Here is a 21,329-nt window from a genome sequence, read left to right on the forward strand (position 1 = left end):
ACTGTGAACCCTAACCCAGGTTTAAGGATTTAAATTTTAACCCTGGACCGTGCAAGCAGACCTTATTTTACGAGTTTTGCGAGTTTTACCGATATAGCTCGAAGAATATGCAAGTTGAAGTGGCAATCGGCGGGCCACATCGCTCCGTCTGATGATGATGAGCGTTACCGTGAGTGGCTTGCAGCAGCGGCGTCCAGCAGTACATGCCGGCGGTGTTGGGGTCGGCGCCGGCGCGGAGTAGCGCGGCGCAGGAGACGGCGTCCCCGGCGCGCGCGGCCCATGTCAGCGCGGACGTGGCGTACTTGTCCCCGGAGTTGGCACGCGCGCCGGCCGCGAGCAGCCGGGCGACCACGCCGCTGTGCCGCCGGCCCGCGGCCCACACCAGCGAGCTAACCATACAATACGATAAAGTTTTGGCGGGCCACTGAAGACTTATTAACTAAGGTAATAAAACGGGGGGGGGGGTCGACATTTTTAACCTGGCGGGGATTTTTGAATCTTGTCTGCGCGGGCCACATGGTTGAACAGCCTTGGTTTGAAGGCTTAGACTCGTGCGTATTTATTTAGTCGTATAATTTTCGCAAGTCATAATGTAATGCTTGTCAGAATTTTGTTAGTCATAATTTTTTTGCGCCGAAACCGTAAAATTGTCTGAAATTTTTAAATGGTCATCCTGACAAAAACTGTAGGTTAGGTTAGGTTTGATTTATAACAATTCTAAACAAGCAGCAAAAAAAAGAGTTACGACAAATAATACGTTACGAAAAATATTAAATTGTAATTTTCAACAATTATGCGAGCCGATATGAACCCGGTTTAGACAGTTTATAAGTATTTCTCATAAGAATTCACTTTGCATGAGAAATAAATCACAGAAAAGTTAATTACATGCAAATAATTATCGAGTACATACATAGCTCATAATGTAAGTATAAATCGTAGACATTAGGCGTATTTCGAAGGTAGATTTTGATTCGGTACAAACAATACGACTCTTATTTGACACCATAAAGTTAGTACAGAAAATCTTAACTTCCTTATCCTTACTAATTTGTTCCAAATTCGTCCACCCGTTTTACAGTGAAAGTGTAACAAAATAAACAAACAGACATTATTTTGGACTCTAGTCCGACTGTCCGACAGGTGTCGTTATACATAAAATAGTTAACTTTAAATGCCTGTAAAACATAAAAAAAAAACATTTAACGTAATGAAACGGATTGCCATAGAAACAGTGTTTAAAATAAACAAAGTGGTCCTTCGAGCCGGATTCCAAAACAGACATACATACTTTTAACCCTACTTCACCTAAGACCTCAGCTTCAAACAATGTCATGATCATGAATCATGAAATCTATTTATAGAAATAATTTTACTAATAATTTTGTACATAATAATGTTAAATAGAAGAAACTGTCTCGTCAAAAGCCTATGTTAATTCAAGGTCTCTATAATTCCGAACAACATATGGTAAAAATGAATTACTGACACATTGTGCTCTTAACACCACCAATATTGTTACAATACAACCGCTCGCTCGTCACTAATGGCGCTGTTCAATTTTATTGTCAACATTGTCACGTATTGGTGTCATTATCAACTGTGGTTACTCTTGCCTATGTTTTGGTAATATTCTTGACAATGAACTACACTGAAGAGCAAAAATAAGGGGACCTTTGGCAATTGCTCACCGGTATACTTTTTCACTCCACTATATCTTTTGTTCTATTGAAATTTTTATCGCGTTGACATTCTAATTATTAATTTGATCGATTGTTCCTATTTCCTAATAAATAAATCTATCTAACTATCGTTCATTACGTTAAAAACCTCTTGACTTAATATGCATCAAAATCATTGGACTTTATATCTTCTGGGTAACTCGGTCAACCGTGAACCGTTCATCGATACTATCGAGATCATCAATCAAATCGATTTCTTTTTAACTTGTTCCTTTAATTTCGATCCAATTTTTTAAAATACTTCTCAGTGGTTTATTGAATCATTGATTCTCAATGAGCTTAAATAGCCACTGAAGATGTTGATTTTAGTAACGATTTGATCCAGAAAACTAAAAAACTCCTCCTACTTAAAACAAAATATTCTTAAGCTCAGTCCAGACTTGCAAGAAAAATCATGTAACTGATCATTGCATTTCATACTCTTTCGCTTTTTTCGCGGTCTTGCAATACAACTTGTACGACTTTTCTTGCTGGTCTAATCTGGGCTTTAGATTTTGCCTTGCTACGTACTTGATGTTATAATTTCCATGTGCATGCACATCAGCTCCATTCTCCAGTAATATCCCGACGATTTCCTCGTGCCCTTTGTAGGAGGCCCACATCAGAGGAGACCAGCCACCCTGCGAACAAAGTAATTGTGTAGGTACAGTCACCAGCAGCACCAATATCTGACACAACAAAGCGTGCATAAATATCTGTTACGACTCTATTTCTAGGGTCGGTAGGGCGTGTCAAATATTTTTGCACGCACCGCTGTAGCAGATATTAATGCAGGTGACTGTACTAGCCTCTACTAACAGGGTCGAATGTGTAAACCATTAGGTTTAGCAATTGAGTATCCTCTGAGTGATACTAGACGTCCAGCTATCTAATTTCATCCTAATGTATCCAGCCGTTTCAGCATGGCAAGATGGCGTAACAAACATACGCACGATAGGAATATGTATTAGGTAGTAAGTCAGAAGTCAAAGTCAGTATTTGTTTGCCAGAATACCGTACAGGAAGGTCTTACATTGTGTTTTGAACAATGTATTCAGTCTGCATGAATGCGAGAAAATATTTTATTGAGAGGTGATTAATTTAATAAAGATACAAATCACTTGTGATGTTGATTACAAAATTAAGATACTTTAAAAATCCATAAGATACGAAACAAAGTGTCATAACAAAGTAGGAAGTGAACCTACACAAAGTAAAGCTCCAAATCAATAAATTAAGAGAAAAATGCGAGTTGCAAGTCATAGTTTTGGCCAAAAGACGCCCAAATGTCTGACCGCTTGCCCTAATAGCGTCTAGGTCACGCGTTTGGGTGTAATAAAAAGTTGTTCTTGGCAATTGCTGAGACTGACTTTGTAAAGTATCAAAATCAGATTCTCTTCTTCAACGACTGACGTCGTAGGTACATATTAATTTGAAGCCGTGGTGGCCGAGTGGTTTGACCTATGGCCTCTCAAGCAGAGGATCGTGGGTACAAACCCCGGCTCGCACCACTGAGATTTTCGAAATTCATGTGCGTAATTACATTTGAAATTTACCACGAGCGTTACGGTGAAGGAAAACATCGTGAGGAAACCTGCACAAACCTGCTAAGCAATTCAATGGTATGTGTAAAGTTCCCAATCCGCACTGGGCCCGCGTGTGAACTACGGCTCAAGGCTGTTGAGATACATGTAATTACAAAGACGAACCTTTGCTAAGCTAAGATTCAGTAATCCGGAAATTAGAAGCTTATACACACATAAAAAGTGAAGGAATATAAAGCTATCATTGTCGTAGTTCGCTGTCTCGCTCATGTATAAAATTTATATATTAAATTCTCGTGTCACAGCGTTTGTGACCAAGCTCCTCCGAAACGGCTTGACCGATCTTTATGTTTTTTTTTGTGTACATTCGCTAGGTCTGAGAATAGGACGTAAACTATTTTTGATACTTCTACGCGGAGCGGAGTCGCGGGCAATAGCTAGTACTTGTCTTACACGATTGTAATAATTATATACGCTTACTAGGCTAATAAAACTGTCTGTAAAATAGATGAAAAGCTGCAATAAACATTGAAATTAAACTATAACAAAAAATACTACAGAACGAGATGATAATAGCCACAGTTGACCGTATTTAACCAGATTTAAGAATGTATAGTGAATGTCAGTGACATCTTGGCAGGGCTCCACGTCAAGTATAAATATACTTATTTTAAATGCACGGTCCGGAATACATTTTAGTGCTCTATTTCAATAATTGAGGACGCGTATGCATGTGCATTGTTGCATGTGTTCTATCATTCATAAGACAGAAATAATTGCAAAGAAGTAATTATCCCATCCAAACATAAATGTGAAAATGAGAGCCAAGTTCAATATTATGATATATGAATTGATTGTAGGCTTTAACGACAAAAGAAGTGAGATCTAAATGGGTGTCAACTTCAATGGTCAGTCCTGAAACTTATTTACAACTATATAAAATATTTTATGAAATTTGGAGCACATATGTATCTCACAAGTCTCAACAAATGAGCTAAATTTGACATGTTTATGTGAAATAGTTTTTAAGTTATGAGGGGGTCAAAAGTGCCTCCAACCAAATGGTTCCGGTAAAATTACACACGGTGCTGCTCGCCAGTTCAGTTAGCTTGAACTTGGCTTCGCGTGTCTAGATTATTCGTCTAACGCACTTTCCACTGTCCACCGTGAGACAAATATGAATCATTATTTTAATAATACACAATTTTGCATAATGATACAGTCACATGAGTTGATTCCGAGAATCTTACACATCTAGTTTTACCCAGAGCTATAATAATCTGGCCACAACAACTAATTAGTTGTCAACTCAGAAATATTCCGCATAATGTGCTATTTCTGATACGGCCGGCTGTTTTATTTACTTTAGAGAAACGTCTGTCGTGCAGACGCGTATGTCACAATTCAACAATAACACATTATAGAAGCATGCGTCACGGGATATAAAGAAGAAAACGCTTCAATAAGAAGTCACGATTTTGTTAAGGTGGAAAAAAACAAGCTTTTTAAATGTTTGGCAGTCACTTTGTGATTTATAATCAGTAAAGTATAGGAAAAACATGTTATATGATAAACATATGTGATAACCATGTTTTTTAAAGTTATTTTCATAAAAAAACCGGCAAAGTGCAAGTCAGACTCTCACACCAAGGTTTCCGTAAAGTCAAGGGCTCAGGCCTGAAATATCAGTTTTCCTAAAATGTATTTTTCGCAAAATGACTGCTTTTCAGAATGTCAACACGTCTTTTGCATAATGTCAGCTTCTCAAAATGTCAGCTATTTAAAATTGCCTGTCTCCAAGAATGACAGTTTTTTTATAATGTTCGCTTTTCAGAAAGTGCTTATTCTCAAAATGTCTGCAACCGCAAAATATCCGCCTTCTTATAACGTTGGCATTCCAGAAAAGTCTTATTCCCAAAATGTCTCCAATCATGGTCTTAAAATTTCATCTAAATCGGTTCAGCGGTTTAGCCGTGAAAGAGTAACAGATAGACAGACTGAGTTACTTTCACATTTATAAGCATTGATTTTAGTAAAAAACTGAACTACGCAAATTCCTTCGTTCGGGTACGAAACCGTCATTAATGTTATCTTGAATGCCAGTAATTTTATATTAGGTATAGATATTATGTTATCAAAGAGTAAGTAGGTATGTAAGCAACCTACCACACAAACCTTTTACATTTAGAACATTGATTTGAAAATAAAGCAGACATTATGGGAAAACAAACATAACGAGACTATAGCCTATTTAAAAAAAAGTGAACATAACGGGAAAGCAGAAATTATGGTAATGCTAATATTATAGGAATGTAAACATTATGAATAGACGACTTTCTGAGATTGTACACATTTTAAATAGCAGACATTTTGAGAAAGCTAACAAAATAGAGGTACTAACATTGTGAAAACGACGTGACGTGACGTTGAGAATTGTACATTTTAGGAAAACAGACTACATTTCAGGCCTGAGCCAAGTCAAGGGCAGGTTGTGACCGCCACTAGTCGTTCTGTGGTCGCCACCAGTGGCTCAATGTGCGAGGACCCTTAATATATTTTTCACTTCTCAAACTCGTAAAGTTGGTATTTATGCTGGATCTAGGCGACATAAAATGAATTTTTATGCTCTAATGCATAAAGTAAAATCTTCATCTTAGACCAAGGCAATTAGGTGTAAACAGCCACAAACAAAAGGTTTCTACATATATTTTTTAATAATTTAAATTTATATTAAACTAAAAATCAATCAAATCAATCAAAATAGACCAATAAAACTAAAAAAAAAAATATAGTAGTAATGCGTGAACAATAAAAGGTACATAGTAAGTGAACAATTGTTTCCACTGTTGCTATTTCGTTTCCACGCCATCGAAGTAAAAAGCAGAGTGTAAAACTCGAGCATTAAACCCATTTCCCCCTCGACGTGTCTATCCACACTCGCCGTACCGGCTCGGGTGGCTATTTGAACGTCTCGGCGAAAATGGCTCGTTTTATGCTCTTGTTGTACAATCCACTATTTTTTATTATAAGTATGTCCGCACTGGAAACATGACTCAATACTCACGCAGTCTCTGGCGTCCACTCGCGCGCCAGCGTCCAGCAGCTCGCGCACTACCGCCGCGTGCCCGCCGCGCGCGGCAAACGCGAGCGGCGTCCAGCCGTCGTTGTCCACTGAGCACGCGTCCGCGCCGCTCGCGAGCAGCACGCGCACCGCAGCCGTGCGTCCGTGCTCCGCCGCGCACATAAGCGCTGTAGTTCCATTCTATGAAAAATAAAAGATCATAACTTTAAACTTAAAAATCCCCGTAATTGTAATTTCAAAGTTCAATATCTAAAAAAGGGCTGAACCGATTTTGGTGAAATGTACCTAGTTAAGAGCCACGTAAAAAACACCGCATCGAAATTGGTTCACCCGTTTGGAAGCAACGATGCCACAGACATACATTGGCGTCAAACCTATAACACCTCTCTTTTTGCTTCAGGGGTTAAAAAAGGAGGTCTGTAAAGAGAGAGCAAAGTGAGGGCTGCAAAACTACGCCTCGCCCTGTGCAAACCGATATCCTATTAACCAAAAATGCGAAAGTTTGTGTGTGAGTGTGTGTGTGTGTGTCTGTGTTTGTTACTCCTTCACGCTAAAACAGCTGAAAGTATTTAGATGAAATTTGGTACGTAGGTAGATAGCTGAACGTCTGGAATAACGGGATAGGGGCAAAATCTCGAAATAATAACCGCTTAGAGTCATGAAATTTGGTATGTAGGTAGCATGACGTCTGGAATAACACTAGGCTACTTTTTATTTCGATATTCCCAGGATAGGGATAAAATCTTGAAATTTCAAGCGCTGGGTTTAGAGTCATGGAATTTTGTAAAATTGTTTTTAACACAACCTCGATGCAGATCACGATATACATTTTGGGATTTCCCAGGGTATATAATTTTGTAAAATCCCAGAATTTCAGTTGTAACTACCAGATCGAATAGTTTACGCGTGCAAAGCCGCGGGTAAACTCTAGTATTATAAATGCGAAAGTTTGTGTGTGTTGTGTGTGTGATTGTTACTCGTTCACGCTAAAACGGCTGGACGGATTTGGAGGAAATTTGGTATGTAGATGCACGTCTGGAATAACACATAGGCTACCTTTTATCCCAATATTCCCACGGGATAGGGATAAAAATCTTGAAATTCAACCGCTGGGTTTAGTCTTGAAATTTTGGACAGTTAACACAACCTCAATGAAGACCATGATCCACGATATAAATTTTGGAAATTCCCAGGAGAATTTTATAAAATCCCGAAATTTCAATTGTACCAGATCGAATAGTTTACGCGTGCGAAGCCGCGGGTAAACTCTAGTACTTACTTATATATTTTCCCTACGCACAAGTCCAAACTTTCCTAAGAAATCGAATTGCGCTACGCACACGTAAACAAAGCAAGGTTGTTTTATCCGCCCTCACTTTGTTGTTCGCAGAGTTCTGTCTTAATCTACCTTTTATTTGGTCTGATAATGCGCGTATAGCGATAAATTAGATTTGATGATGAATCCTTAGGATCAATAGTTCTTACTAATATATATATATATATATATATATATATATATATTTCAAATGCGATGAATGTCTGTGTGACTGTCACTTCTTCAGTCAGTAAATCAAATTCGGTATAAAGATAGTCTGAGACCTTGGGAAGGACATAGGATAGTTTTTATCCCGGAAAATTGCGTAGCTAACGCGGTATAGCGATAAAGTATTTTTTCACAAACGGAGTAGCGAGCTAAAGCTATTAGGTATGTATATGTATAAGAATTTAGCACTTCATTCATTAAACGTCAAATTATATTTCTGTGGATGCAAAAAAAAATTGAAATATGAGTGCTCATCCAATTTCCCTGAAAACATTATTAGCTACCATATTTCTAAGGGTAAGGATATGTCGTTAAGCGAGACTATATTGCTTTCTGTTCATTCCACTGCCATGATTCACGTTTGGTATGGACATGACAGCATAGAAATTTCCGAAGTTTTCCATGTTGTACTGGAAAAATATATTACGAGGAAAACATTCTTTATTACAGGAGCCCATCGAACCACTTTTTAGGGTTCCGGAGTCAAAATGGCAAAAACGGAACCCTTATAATTTCGCCATGTTTTTCTGTCTGTCTGACTGTCCGTCGCGTCCGCGGCTTTGCTCAGGGACTATCAATGCTAGAAAGCTGTAATATTGCACGAATATGTATGTAAACTATGCCGACAAAATGGTACAATAAAAATAAGAAATTTTTTTTTTTTTGCGTACCTCCCATAGACGTAAAGTGGGGGTGATTTTTATTTTCTTATCCAACCTTGTAGTGTGGGGTATCGTTAGATAGGTCAAATAATTTAAAATCATTAGGGGGTTGCTAAGACGATTTTTCGATTGAGTGATTTGTTTGCAAAATATTCAACTTTAAAGTGCCAATTTTCATTAAAATCGAGGGTCCCCCCCCTCTCGAAAATCTAAACCGGTGGGTGGAAAATTAAAAAAAAAATCAGAATGGTAGTAAGTACAAGGAAACTTCGAACTTTCAAGGAAAACTATAACGGCTAAGTTTGCTTGAGAATTATTAGTAGTTTAAGAGTAAATAGCAGTCTAAGGTATAAAATATACCTAAACGTGGAAGATTCCGTATAAAATACGAAATCCCTAGAAAAATATTACTTATTTTTTTCGTAATGGCTACGGAACCCTATTTTAAGCGTGTCCGACACGCTCTTGGGCGGTTTTTTTAAACATACTTAATAAAAATTGAATACTGCAAAAATAATCAAAAAATTCAAATTTACCTAAATAGTGCGCTAAAAATTCACATATTTAATCATAATCATAATCATAATATATTTATTGTGATAACGGGTACAAAATATAGTTAAATTGATAATTCAGAACATGACCGTAATCTACCACATGCATGGTGTACAATATTTATGTTTTTATTTTGTTAGTGTTACAAAATTACCCAATATTAAGAGTTGCAATAGCTATCAAATATCATATGTCAAAAAAAAACAAATACAAGGAAAAATATACTATGTCAGTTTCTTAATAATTAACAATGTCAAAAATAACATTATATTATATTAATTATATTAAATGTACCTATTGCATTAAAGTTATTGAAAACATACAATCACATTATTTTTTTATTGATGCTGCAGTTGAAAAACTCCTTCATGGAGTAAAAACAATTATTTAGAAGCCATTCATTTAACTTGGACTTAAACTTGTTGCCCTGCATTTCTTTTATGTCATCCGGCAAGGCATTATATACTCTTATGCATAATAACGGCTGAGAAAACTATGCCAAGGAGATCTAAATTTAAACGCTTTTGACATACAAGGTACAAGATTACATGAAAAATTATAGCAATTAAACTGTAAAACACACAAAGCGTTTTCCAGAACGAAGTGGTAATATGGTCGCCGCATCCGCTCGCGCACCCGCCCGAGCGTTAGACAAGAACTACACCAAACAGAGACGGCATCAAATTTATCCGTCAAATAAAATTAATCAATGGGTGGAGAAACAGCCCCTTAGTCTAGTAGATGCGTCAAAGTATCAGAAACACCATCTACCAGCGCAGCGCTCCTTACGTGGCTGCAAAAGTGTATAACACATTGCCTGTAGAAATTAAGTCACTCAAACACACAATTTTTTTGCCAGCTCTGAAAGAGTTTGTTATGGAGTTATATCCCTACTTATAGCTTAAATGAATATTATAATTTTAACTGTTAGTTATTAAGTGAAATGTATCTAGCTACACCCACTGGATAAAATTATATTGATTTTACCTGTATTGCATAACATCAGCATGTACCTTATACATATAATTTATGGCTTTATTAAATAAAAAAAAAACACATTGAAGGTCGATCGCAGTCTAAATCCCGTAGAAAATTAAATCTAATATAATTAACTATGAATAATTAAAACTATGTTAGAAGTATCTAATTAATTTACTACTGTATGATCGCAGCTCTCAATTCATTTACTACTGTATGATCTCATGGCTTTACGAGTAAATGCAAATATATTTTAAAATGCGGGTTAACCATCCGGTCCTTGTAACTGGAACTGGTTGCTCTTATTCTTGCTCTTTTATGTTGTTACGGTTACGGTGAATATTTTATTGATACATCATGTATGTCGTGAAATTCCATTAAGCTCTTATATTTGTTGAGCCTGTCAAAGTATTATGTAAATAAACACTAGCCGTTACCCGCAACTCCGTCCGCGTAGAATTCGGTATCACTATCCGGTGGAACTATGCAATTTTCCGGGATAAAAACTATCCTATATTCTACCCCGGGACTCAAACTATCTGTATACCGAATTTCATCTAAATCGGTTCAGCGGTTTAGACGTGATGAATTAACAAACAAACAGACTTACAAACTTTCGCATTTATATCAGTGGGATAGATGCATATACATACATACTCGAAAACTACGAGTATAACCCAGAATTCAATTGGGGCATTTGGTTTTTTTTTTTAGTAGAAAACGCTCTTCCTTAGGAACTTGTTCAAAGGTTGACTTGTAGAGATCCCTTAAAGGGATAAGTCCGCCTTTGTACAAGTATCTCAAAGTTTGTCAATTGTATTTTGTTAATTTTCTTTTGTACTTACAATAAAGAGTTTACATACATAATACTTGTCATGATTATTTTGTATGTTAGGTAGGATAGCACGAAAAGCGTGTCCTCCACTAGATTGTCGCCGCACAAAGTAAAAGAAATGGTAGGTACCAACAGTGTTACCAGAAAAAAAAATCTTACCTCATCTTTATCATCAAGGTTGATGTTAGAGTTCGAGGCGAGGTACTGCTGTAGCTCGGCAGAGTTTTCACTGTTTGCCAGCTGTGAGAGCGTCTTAAAGCACGCCACAGACAACATCGACTCGCTGCGGTGGAGGCTCTGTGGAACGAATGATACAGATAGCTTTTTAATTTTAAATAAGTGGCCAGTAACATTCAAGTTTAAAAACAAAGGCCTCTTTGGGACGAGCGATGCCGATGGCATTTTAAAATTCAAGTGGCCAGTATTAATTTTAAGAAAACAAAAAAAGGGTTTATGGAACAAAATACGTAGTAAATTAACTAGCTCACGAACGGATTAAGTGACCTGTATTTTGTTTACTGATGGGAGTCGGATCTACGGAGCACTTTAGAACAGCGGCGGCTGTAAAGTGATGCTATCAAACGAATAATCCCCATAAAATTGAAAATGGCGTTAATAATGTAAATCTTCCAGCCGGACACGGACATAACTGTAAGTATCGGTCGTTAAATGATCATTATTATCAGATCAGTTTTTTAAACAACATTTTTTTTAATAGCCATTTGACAGTTGTAAATAATATAAAAATTATATATTTATGATGTATAAAACACCGCTCGCGTGCTGAGTATTTGGTATTTATGTCCGAAAGTGAAAATTTTACAAGGCAAATAAACATTGTGCAATAGTTTCTACAATAACACTAATTTGAAATCGTGCAATAATTTATTAGTAAGTATAACAGTCACGAAAAAAACACAAATGCAATGTGAGTTTGTTAGTAAAACCGATTAAAATCTCATGTCAGGTTAGGTAAATTTATTTAAAAAAAAAACAACAGAATTCAACCTCACTTTGGTGTGATGTCCAGCGCACCATTATTATTTAAATTTTGAATCCAAATTGCACAGACTGCTCATACAGCAGCTAGCTGACGATTACACAGTTTGATGTCTGCTCATAAACACTATAGATATAATGATAAAGAATGATATCACAAGTTAGTTGAATACAATATCAAGTATACGGTAAGACTACTACTAAAGATTACAAATAAATAAGTCTTGTATTCCTCTAAATCAGAAAGATCGTGTAACGTAAATTATGTTAAACACGATGACTCGGGTAACATTGTCCAAGTATTGTAACGTTTCTATTAACAAGTTGGGTCTATTAGCTTCTCTATGATAAAGCTAAGCAAAGCGAGCCTACTGGAATCTTGCTGGTACTCTAAATAGGTACCTACCCACTTGTCATTATTTGCCCACCTGTTACTTCTGTAAGTGACAATTGATATTAAATACATTATGCATGCATGTTACGCATTCTGTCTCAATTTGCGAATGTTATTTTCTTTTGTATTTTTAATCCAGTTTTAAGATTGAAGATTAATAATATCATACTTATTATGTACTTCAATGAAATTTAGGTACACCATTTGTATCTGATGCCCGAGACACTTGTAACCAAAACAATCATGCACTCGGTTAGGGTGGCACAGCGTACCAGTGACTTCCTAAAACTGGCATGTGATAAACAACACTCGAGTTAGGTGACTTTGCAGCATTCACACTTGCAAGCATACGCAGACCGTGTTAGAATGTCGACGAAGAGCGAAACCGTGGAATGCTGAGAAGCCGTGGCTGACGCGGCGCTGCTCGCCGGGCGGCGCCGTGACCGTGAAGCGCGGCACGCTGAGGTGCGCGCCGGCCGAGAGAGGGCCCGCATGCTCGCCGACCCCGCCGATGTGCAGGTGCAGGAACGACGCACGCCGCCGCTTCGGCTCCGGCGGGACCAGCGTTGCCCCAAGTGCCGCGATGCTGTTACTCTTCATGCGCTGCCCCGGCGTCACCTCTTCCGCAGAAACATCGGACCTCTCCGAACCAGCTCTGCTCCGATCCGAATCCGACGACACAGGAGACTCTCGCACCACAGCCAGTTTCGATTCCGTTTCGACCGATATGACCGGCCCCACCGGAGGTCGCGACACATTCTTCGGCTTGTGTATATTCGCAACGAGGCTTCGTATATGGACGTACTCGTTATCACCGGTCTTGGGGAGCGGAAGGCGCGGCGGATGGGACATGATGTCTCGCCCAGCATAATAAGACGAGTGTTCACGGCCTCCTGTGACAAATGCGTGAGAGTGGTGACTGGGCCGCGTTACGAGGAGCACGCGTGACGCGAGGGGGCGGTCACTATTTGCGTCGCGCCGTGGCGCAGGGCGGGCGGCACGCGGTAGGCGGCCGCGATGAATGAATGCAAGCGCATACGTACTAAGGAGTAGGAGCTGTAAGTGCGTAAGGAGAGCCGCTTGATGATCGCGGAGGCGGTGCGATGCGCCGAGCGCTCGGGGGGCAACATATCGCGCGGCGGCCGGGAGCACTGTGCGCGGCCGGCGCCCGAGCCGCGCCGGACAGCGCTCCCCGCCGCCTAACTAACGCATTCTTAAAATCGTATCTCACGTTCGCATTAGTATTTATGACGTATTTATCCAACGTAGCGACTTAGGAATAAATGTCGCATTTATCCTTAACCATGAACAAAATTACCACCTCCGCTCAAGGATATTTAGTGCTCGATAAAAAGATAGTTACAAAATTCCTTGATTAGATTTTTGTTATTGTCGCGCATTCAAAGTTTTTTTTTAAATGTTTTAAAACAAAAACACGACAATTGTGTTTTTCTTTTATCTTCTTACAAGAAGGTACACACAATATCAAATAGTAATTAGCTACTAAAAAAAATTAACAGTACTATTTCAATTCGATGCCATTAACTGTCGAAGAGTTCTATCCTGCGGAAACGATAACAGCCGGAACGCCAAAATTTCACTAGCAGTTTGTTGTATCGTCACTTGATTTACATAAACATGCCAAATTTCAGCTCAGCCGTACATCAGAAAGGGATCGAAATTGTTTACAAATTTTGACACCCACGACTTTCAAACTTACAAACAATAAAAAGCTTGTAAAAAGTTGTGGAAGGTTTGAGACCGTGTGCTTATGTGACCGTTCATTTTAATTGAATGGAAGTGGTTTAAGAGAAATAGCTACGCAAAAAAACCAAGAACGATCAATAAAGATATAAATACCGCAAATAGAGAGATACGGGATTTTCCATAGATTTTAATTGCAACAAACCATGCACATAACGTCGACACTTGTGGTTAGTTAAATCAATAATAAAGTTATGAAATAACCTTGGCTAAGCTCAGGTGAAGATCCGCAACATAACGAGAGTAAAAAGAATAACGGGGTTACAGGATTCCTTCCAGTCGAGCTCACGCCGGGTCGCGCGGCCAATCCGGCAAAAAATAATGTTGTACACAAGACACAAGTTTAGGAACATCAAATAAGCAACATAATAACTTCAATAAAGACCAATTTCCTGCACAACATACCTGCCCATAGGCCCTTATAAACGACGCCGCACGTAACATCTTCACAAATCACCATCAGATTCGACTAAAGGAAAAATATACGAAATCTAACTTATCGTTCTTCGATCTTTCAAATTAATGATTGCCCGCTCCCGGAGATACTCTTATATCAGGTGCTGACTGTGTATTAAAGATTAACTTCTCTCGGTTAATATTAGGATAATGCCGTTGTTCTATAAACAAAAAGATTTGCTAGATAACGCAAGAATTACGATTTTGTGCCAATGTTACACCATGCACTATAAACTGTGAAAATGATAAAGAAGTTTACATTTGCCGTTAGGAATAACCACTCGTAGTGGCTATATTATCAAGGTCTGTCTATACTCAGGTTATTATGAAAATAGGAATAGGTCATAAAATATTTAATGACCTTATGTATATTTATACGTTCATAGGTATTCAAAGTCATTAAGGATTGCGTTATTATATGAGTTAAACACAAATCCAAATAACTTAAAAAACACGTTCAGTTTGTTGCGTGAGTACTATCATATTAAGGGGCTGTTTCACCATCCATTGATTAGTGTTAACTGACGGTTAAATGTAATGCCGTCTCTATTTGTTTTGATCGAATAGACGGAGACAGGATCACATTTAACCGTCAGTTAACACTAATCAATGGATGGTGAAACAGCCCCTTAAAGTCCGTACAGTATAATACGAGTACAATGAATCTTTATTGAACACCAACACATAGTAAGCAGTACAGAAAACACAATCGAGTGGCAGTGTAACCAAACTAAACAATCACTGCTACTATTTTAGGTGAAGCTTTCAACGATCAATCAATCAGCTGCCCATCTGTCTTTATTACCCGGACAGAGCGTGGACCGCGATTCTGCAGCTCAGTAGACAGCCAACAATCCAAACACGTCACCAAGATAAAATAAATGGCCCTACGAATACCTAACTGCAGCCTGACATCTGCATCTTAACGAGGCCCTTTAATTCTTTGTACAAAGTGTATGAATCCTAAGCGGGCATACACTGTGTTATTTTTGAATTCGTTAACTTTAAGGGGATCCCATGCCCCAATGACCTGCGATCTGAATTCCTTAGTTTTCTAATGTTTTTTGTAGCTTATTATATTAACAACAACGGCTTTAAGCAATATAGTATCCCATATTTACTTCCAAGTTCATATATCAAAGTTCAAAGGTCTTCGAGATATATATAATTTTTTTTTTATACATTAATAAAAATAAAACAATATGCGATATCGCGAAGCGGTCCCAGCTCAGCATAGTGTTGGCCGTTTAGGCCAACGCTGGTCTTCCGCTGTGACCGCTTGGCGACTTCACGGAAGGCGCAAAATTACGTAGAAAATAAAACAAAAAGCAATAAAATCAAAATACAAAACTAATTACTGACAAACAAAAAAAAACACAATGCAACTAAAATAACAAAACATTAAAAACACTAACCTCTTACAATTTGCATTGGCATAGACCACCGACGTCGATATGACACGGACAATCTGTCGATTGTCATGTCATATCCCATCTGTGGCCCATGCATTTGGCATCAAAGTTGAACAATTTTATGCCAAAAAACTGGTTTTCTGTCCATAACTTTTGTGTTAATAAATTTCAAATTAAAACCCTCGACCAGTTTTTAGAGCCGTCAAAGACGAACCCAAATATGTAGATTTCGTATATGTTAGATCTTTCACGTCAATAGAGACACGAAATAAGTGTTTAGACAATGTTTAAAAAAATCATACAAAATTAAGTATTCGTTTTTTTCAAAATCCGGTAGACAAAAATGGAGATAAAAGATTGGAGAACCGATAGCCGTTTGACTTATAATTTAATCTGTAGTGCAAAAGTAGGAGATACGATTCAAAACTTGTCAAAAACCGATGAAAGCCCCTTAAAAGAACTCAATAGGTCAAGTGAAGGTAACTTCTTTAATAAAATACTAGTGGCCTAACCCTTACTGTTTAAAACACATTCAATACTTAAGATACCTAATTAAGTGCAGTAAAACAGTGTAAATAATTAAAATACCACAAACGGGACTTGGTCACTTCAGTCTACTGTAATGTGGTCGAAACGTCGAGGTAAGTATCACTCGTGTGTTTAGTTAGCGTGATAAGTCCCGCTTGTGGTATTTTATTTATAAGTGAAAATTTCGAAAGCTTTAAACATTATAACAGTGTAAATTGTATTAATCATGAGGGTTTTTCAAAGTCTGTAGCTAAAGTGTTTTTAAGTCACATATATAACAATAGAATTTTAAAAATGTTACCTTCAACAAGGAGTAATTTTAATATACAGGTATTTAGTATATATATATATATATTATATATATATATGAATAATTGTATTGATCATGATTAATACAATTTACACTGTATAATGTTTAAAGCTTTCGCTATCGTTGTTTTGTGTGTTTGTGGAGTCGCAGTGCAAGTTAATACTTGTATTAGTTTGTATGTACTGTATTTGTTGTATGTGTAGTATTACTTTTTTTTTACATCAGGCACCTATCAATGAACTGAGCCGTCTATCGAAGTTAACGGAAATTAAGAAAAACAAAGTGTATTTTGATGTTGACGTGAAATGCAAAAGTTTAATGGGTCTATACTACATGGGTTCTTATGCGAGACCCTGATTGCCAATAGCCTCAGACCCCAGTGTAAGATATAATTTTATATCTAACTAGCTGGTGCCCGCGGCTACGCCCCCGATGTAGTTTTTTTTATATTTTCTAAATCTAATTTTATAAGAACCTTGTCCTGACACAACAAAAAAAGGAATTAGTAAAATCGGTCCAGCCGTTCACGCGTGATGCCGTGACCAAGGGAAATAGGGATTCATTTTTATATATTAAGATATAATATACAATGTTTGTGACCAAGCTCCTTCGAAACGGCTTGGCCGATTTTTATTTTTGTGTATATTCGGTAGGTCTAAGTTAGGACGTAAACTATTTTTCATACTTCTACGCGGACGAAGCCGCGGGCTAGTAAATATGTAAAAAGTAGGTGCGACAATATTTTACAGGGCACACTGTGGTGTTGTGTGTTGTGTGATGTTGTGGATGTTGTGTGTGTAACTTGTTTTGTAAGTCACATATCAATCAAATAATAGACGGTGCTAATTATAATCCTACTAGGTATTGCCCGCGACTCCGCCAGCGTAGAATTCGTTTATCGCTATCCCGCGGGAATATGCAATTTTGCGAGATAAAAACTACCCTTTGTCTACCCCGGGACTCTATCTGTATGAGTTTTATCTAAATAGGTTCGGTGGTTTACTCGTGAAAACGTATAAACAAACAAACAAACTAACAGACATACAAAATTTCACATTTATAATTTATTTATAAATATTAGCGTGATATGATATGCGTCAAGGCAAACGGAAATAATTTTTCAGAAGATATCAAAGCATAAAACTCATAAATTGTGCAATAAAAATAATCAAGGCAATATAACAAACCTACAGATAAAATGCGTCTGCGTATACCACAAAGGTTAATAAACCAGCTGAGCCAACGACACGACGGATCTGAAATCCACTAAAATGCCAAACAACTTTTGCCATCTACATCTATAAAACGTATCGTGACTGATTTAACGACAGGCAACGCACAAATCACTGAAGCTAGACACTTAAAAGGTAGATTTTCCGCGTCATAGCGTAGATTTTTCAAGATTCCTACAGGGGCATATGAACTTACTTAATTTTTTATTCATCTTCCTTCGGTGGCCAGTTGCGCCCATAACCTTGTAAAAGGAACTGCTTCAATGTTTTGATGTTGGTTAAAAACTTTGCAACCGCAACTCGCTGAACGATATTACAGTCCAAATGAATTAAAAACACACAAGCCACGCCACGTTGGAATTGTTGGTTAACCTTTCTATATAATTACGCGACGCCAGCCCCTACCCAATTTAGCATGAGCCAATAACGCTAATTGTGTATTTTGTCAATACCTGATCGCTAAACACGGACTCGCTGAGGGTGTCCTTAAGGAACTTGTAGTATGGGAACACGCTGCCGTAAGTCCGTGGGATTCCCAAGGTGATCATGAGTGGCCGGCGCTCCGCCGCCGTCCTGGAGGTAGACGCCCGAGGCTCTACGGAGCTCCGAATCTCGGAAGACATGACAGCGACGCACTTGCACTTGATCCCCCTTCACCACATTCCCCACAGTACTATCAGGTTTTATATTTTTTTTACAATTCATCGTACGCCATATCAGCATTAGGTTTGAATTAATACACGACTCCGCTTTGTATTTTACGAGTAAACGATAGGCACAGCCACAATTGAAGCTATTTAAGCGCGGGTAGATTTTTTAATAAAAAAATCACGGGTATAAATAAGTACAGAAAGTAATCCACCTCGAATGAAACTCAAGCTGGACTGAGTTTATTGATAAGATTTGATTGAAGTAAACGGTATTAAATAATGTTGGGGCCTTATCTGAGTTATCGGTATGTTTGTGGAGCTACACGTTACGCTACTTTGTTGTTTACGTTCGATACAAACTATGAGTATTTCCCTTCACATCCTGTAAAAAGTAGAATTCATTCCAAATATCTGATTTTTTAATTTATGTGATTAATTTAACTAAGTTTTCTGTACAAAATAAATAAGTCACGTGATTCAGTCATTTCTTATGCAACTTTACTAAATAACTATTTTGTAACATAAATTTTGTAACTCATCTGGAACAAAAACAGAGAAAATTATATTTGAAAGTTTTACAATCAAACTACTAGCGCCATCTTTTGAAAACATCGTAAACTGCCGAGGACGGACAGTTAGCTGCGGCGTGCGCTCGCGCAACGTGAACACTGCTCAACTGTCGTGTCACTCTACCGTAATTTTACACAGAAAATACAGATGGCAGTAAGATTGCTTAAAACAGAATGCGAGAATAAATGCAGCCACTTTCCTCATACCATCAAGTCATGTGGTTTTTGAAATATCATTGAAGAAAGCAAGACGAATCTACAATGAACGAGTGGTAATGAAGCTCTAGTTTTAACATAATAGTTCGAGCGAAACCGAATATGTGTCGGTCGTCGGTCGGTCCATGCGCAGTGTATTGTTCCTTACTAAATAAATAATAATGAGCCAAAAACGCAATATTAAATTTTGATCGGCTTATACTTGCAAGCGTACATTACAGTTTTGGGACACCTGAAACTAACAAAGATAATTAATTACTTTATAGCTTCATATCTATTTCCTTTATTATGGTTTATACCTATATACCTAGTATCTACATATTTGAAAGACAGGTATATGATGACCTCCTGAGAAAAACGTGAAACAATTCATCTCCACCCTTGAGGATTGTAACGCTGTTAGCGTGATTATTATAAATATAAGTACCCATGCCAAATGACAGCTTTCTGGTGTTTAGAGCCTATTTCACCACTCATTGATAAATTTTATTTGACAAATAAAAGTGATGCTGTTCTCTGTTTATTTGGACAAAAAGAAACGGCAACACACCATACCTATCTGACACCTAAAATTTATCAATGAGTGGGAAACAGGCCCTTAGAGTCTTAGCTAAGCCGCAGACATACGATTTAAAGCACAAGTGTGCTATAACACGAACAAAAAATAAAAATAAGTACTAAAACCGGCCAAATGCGGGTCGAACTCGCGCACGAAGGTTTCCGTACCATATATATCACAATAGCAGCCACCTATTAGTACATTAGCCGAAAAAAGACGTCTTGCCAGCATACATATCATGTGTGAATCGTTAGTTATTCAAAGGAGCCCCGTAAAATGCTGAAAAAAAAATTAATCTTGATTTATGTTCATGAATTTTTTTAATTTTAAGAAACGAAACAAATAAATAACGTACATAAATTAAACATTTATTTTTAACAGTGAACTTAAAGAAGCCCTATCGAAGGAACTTTAAGTGGTAACAAAATATTAGCTTACCAATTTTTTGCCAATTAAATATTAATATGTCGTTATCCTAAAGTAAAACCTATTGAAAATCAAAAAAAAATTTCAAAAGCGGCAAAAATAAATAAAACCAATGCTTTCATTTTAAAAAAACGTTCAAATATTTAAGTATAGGGTCAGGTGGGTGGTTAGCCCCACAATCTTAAATCTATAATTTATTATAGTATTCTGTTTTGCTCCACCAGTGGATTGGTAGAGTATGTTGTGTGGTTGTAGCGGACCATCAAGCGATAAATACACAATTATACTGTGAAAAATTCACGTGTCTATTACTTGACCTCCAATTACAGAGTTTTAAACTAGAGCCCTGTTTGGCAGACGAGACTGAGATGTCAGACAGAGTCAGTACAGCTGGAGTATAAACTAGCTAGTACCAAAGTAGGTGATTTTTCCATTAATATGTCGGCAATGAACGGCACCTTAACTGACGGCTTGCGATCAGTGATAAGAATAATCATTGTGTCATTACATTTTGTATAACATGATAATTTATTGTTAAATCTGGTTTTGAAAGAGACAATACCAGCATTTTACGGTTGAGCACTTTCTATTTCACCATTCGATACGTTAAAAGATTTTCTTTCTGGACAACAGAGGGTTTTTTTACCAAGAACCGAGCTGGTAAATGCGGGTCGAACTCGCGCACGAAGGTTTCCGTACGTCTATACAAAATTAGACATTAGCAAAAAACGGCAATAATATCATGTTGTTTGTATGGGAGCCCCTCTTATATATTTATTTAATTTAATTTAATTATTTATTTTTAAAGTGATTATACAACTAAAGATTCTTTGGATATTATTTCAAGCGCCTACCTGTTGTCGTTATTAATATTAAACAAAAAAACGGCAAAAA

General features: G+C 37.5%; 1 protein-coding gene across 15 annotated transcripts in view; it reads right to left on the reverse strand.

Annotated features, from left to right (window-relative positions):
• Arms (Ankyrin repeat-rich membrane spanning) overlaps positions 1 to 21,329 on the reverse strand; it is a 59,924-nt gene that overhangs the window by 22,197 nt on the left and 16,398 nt on the right. For 5 of the 15 annotated variants that reach the window (XM_074087793.1, XM_074087784.1, XM_074087787.1 and 2 more), the window contains exons 2-5: positions 11,080 to 11,217; positions 6,330 to 6,527; positions 2,253 to 2,362; positions 169 to 389 (exon numbers count right to left, since the gene is read on the reverse strand). In XM_074087793.1, the coding sequence (XP_073943894.1) occupies positions 169 to 389; positions 2,253 to 2,362; positions 6,330 to 6,527; positions 11,080 to 11,196 (646 nt within the window). In that variant the 5' untranslated portion in view covers positions 11,197 to 11,217. The other 10 variants (XM_074087783.1, XM_074087782.1, XM_074087781.1 and 7 more) reach the window with 7 other exon arrangements.

The sequence above is a fragment of the Choristoneura fumiferana genome, chromosome 5 (assembly GCF_025370935.1).
Source record: "Choristoneura fumiferana chromosome 5, NRCan_CFum_1, whole genome shotgun sequence".
NCBI lineage: Eukaryota > Metazoa > Arthropoda > Insecta > Lepidoptera > Tortricidae > Choristoneura > Choristoneura fumiferana.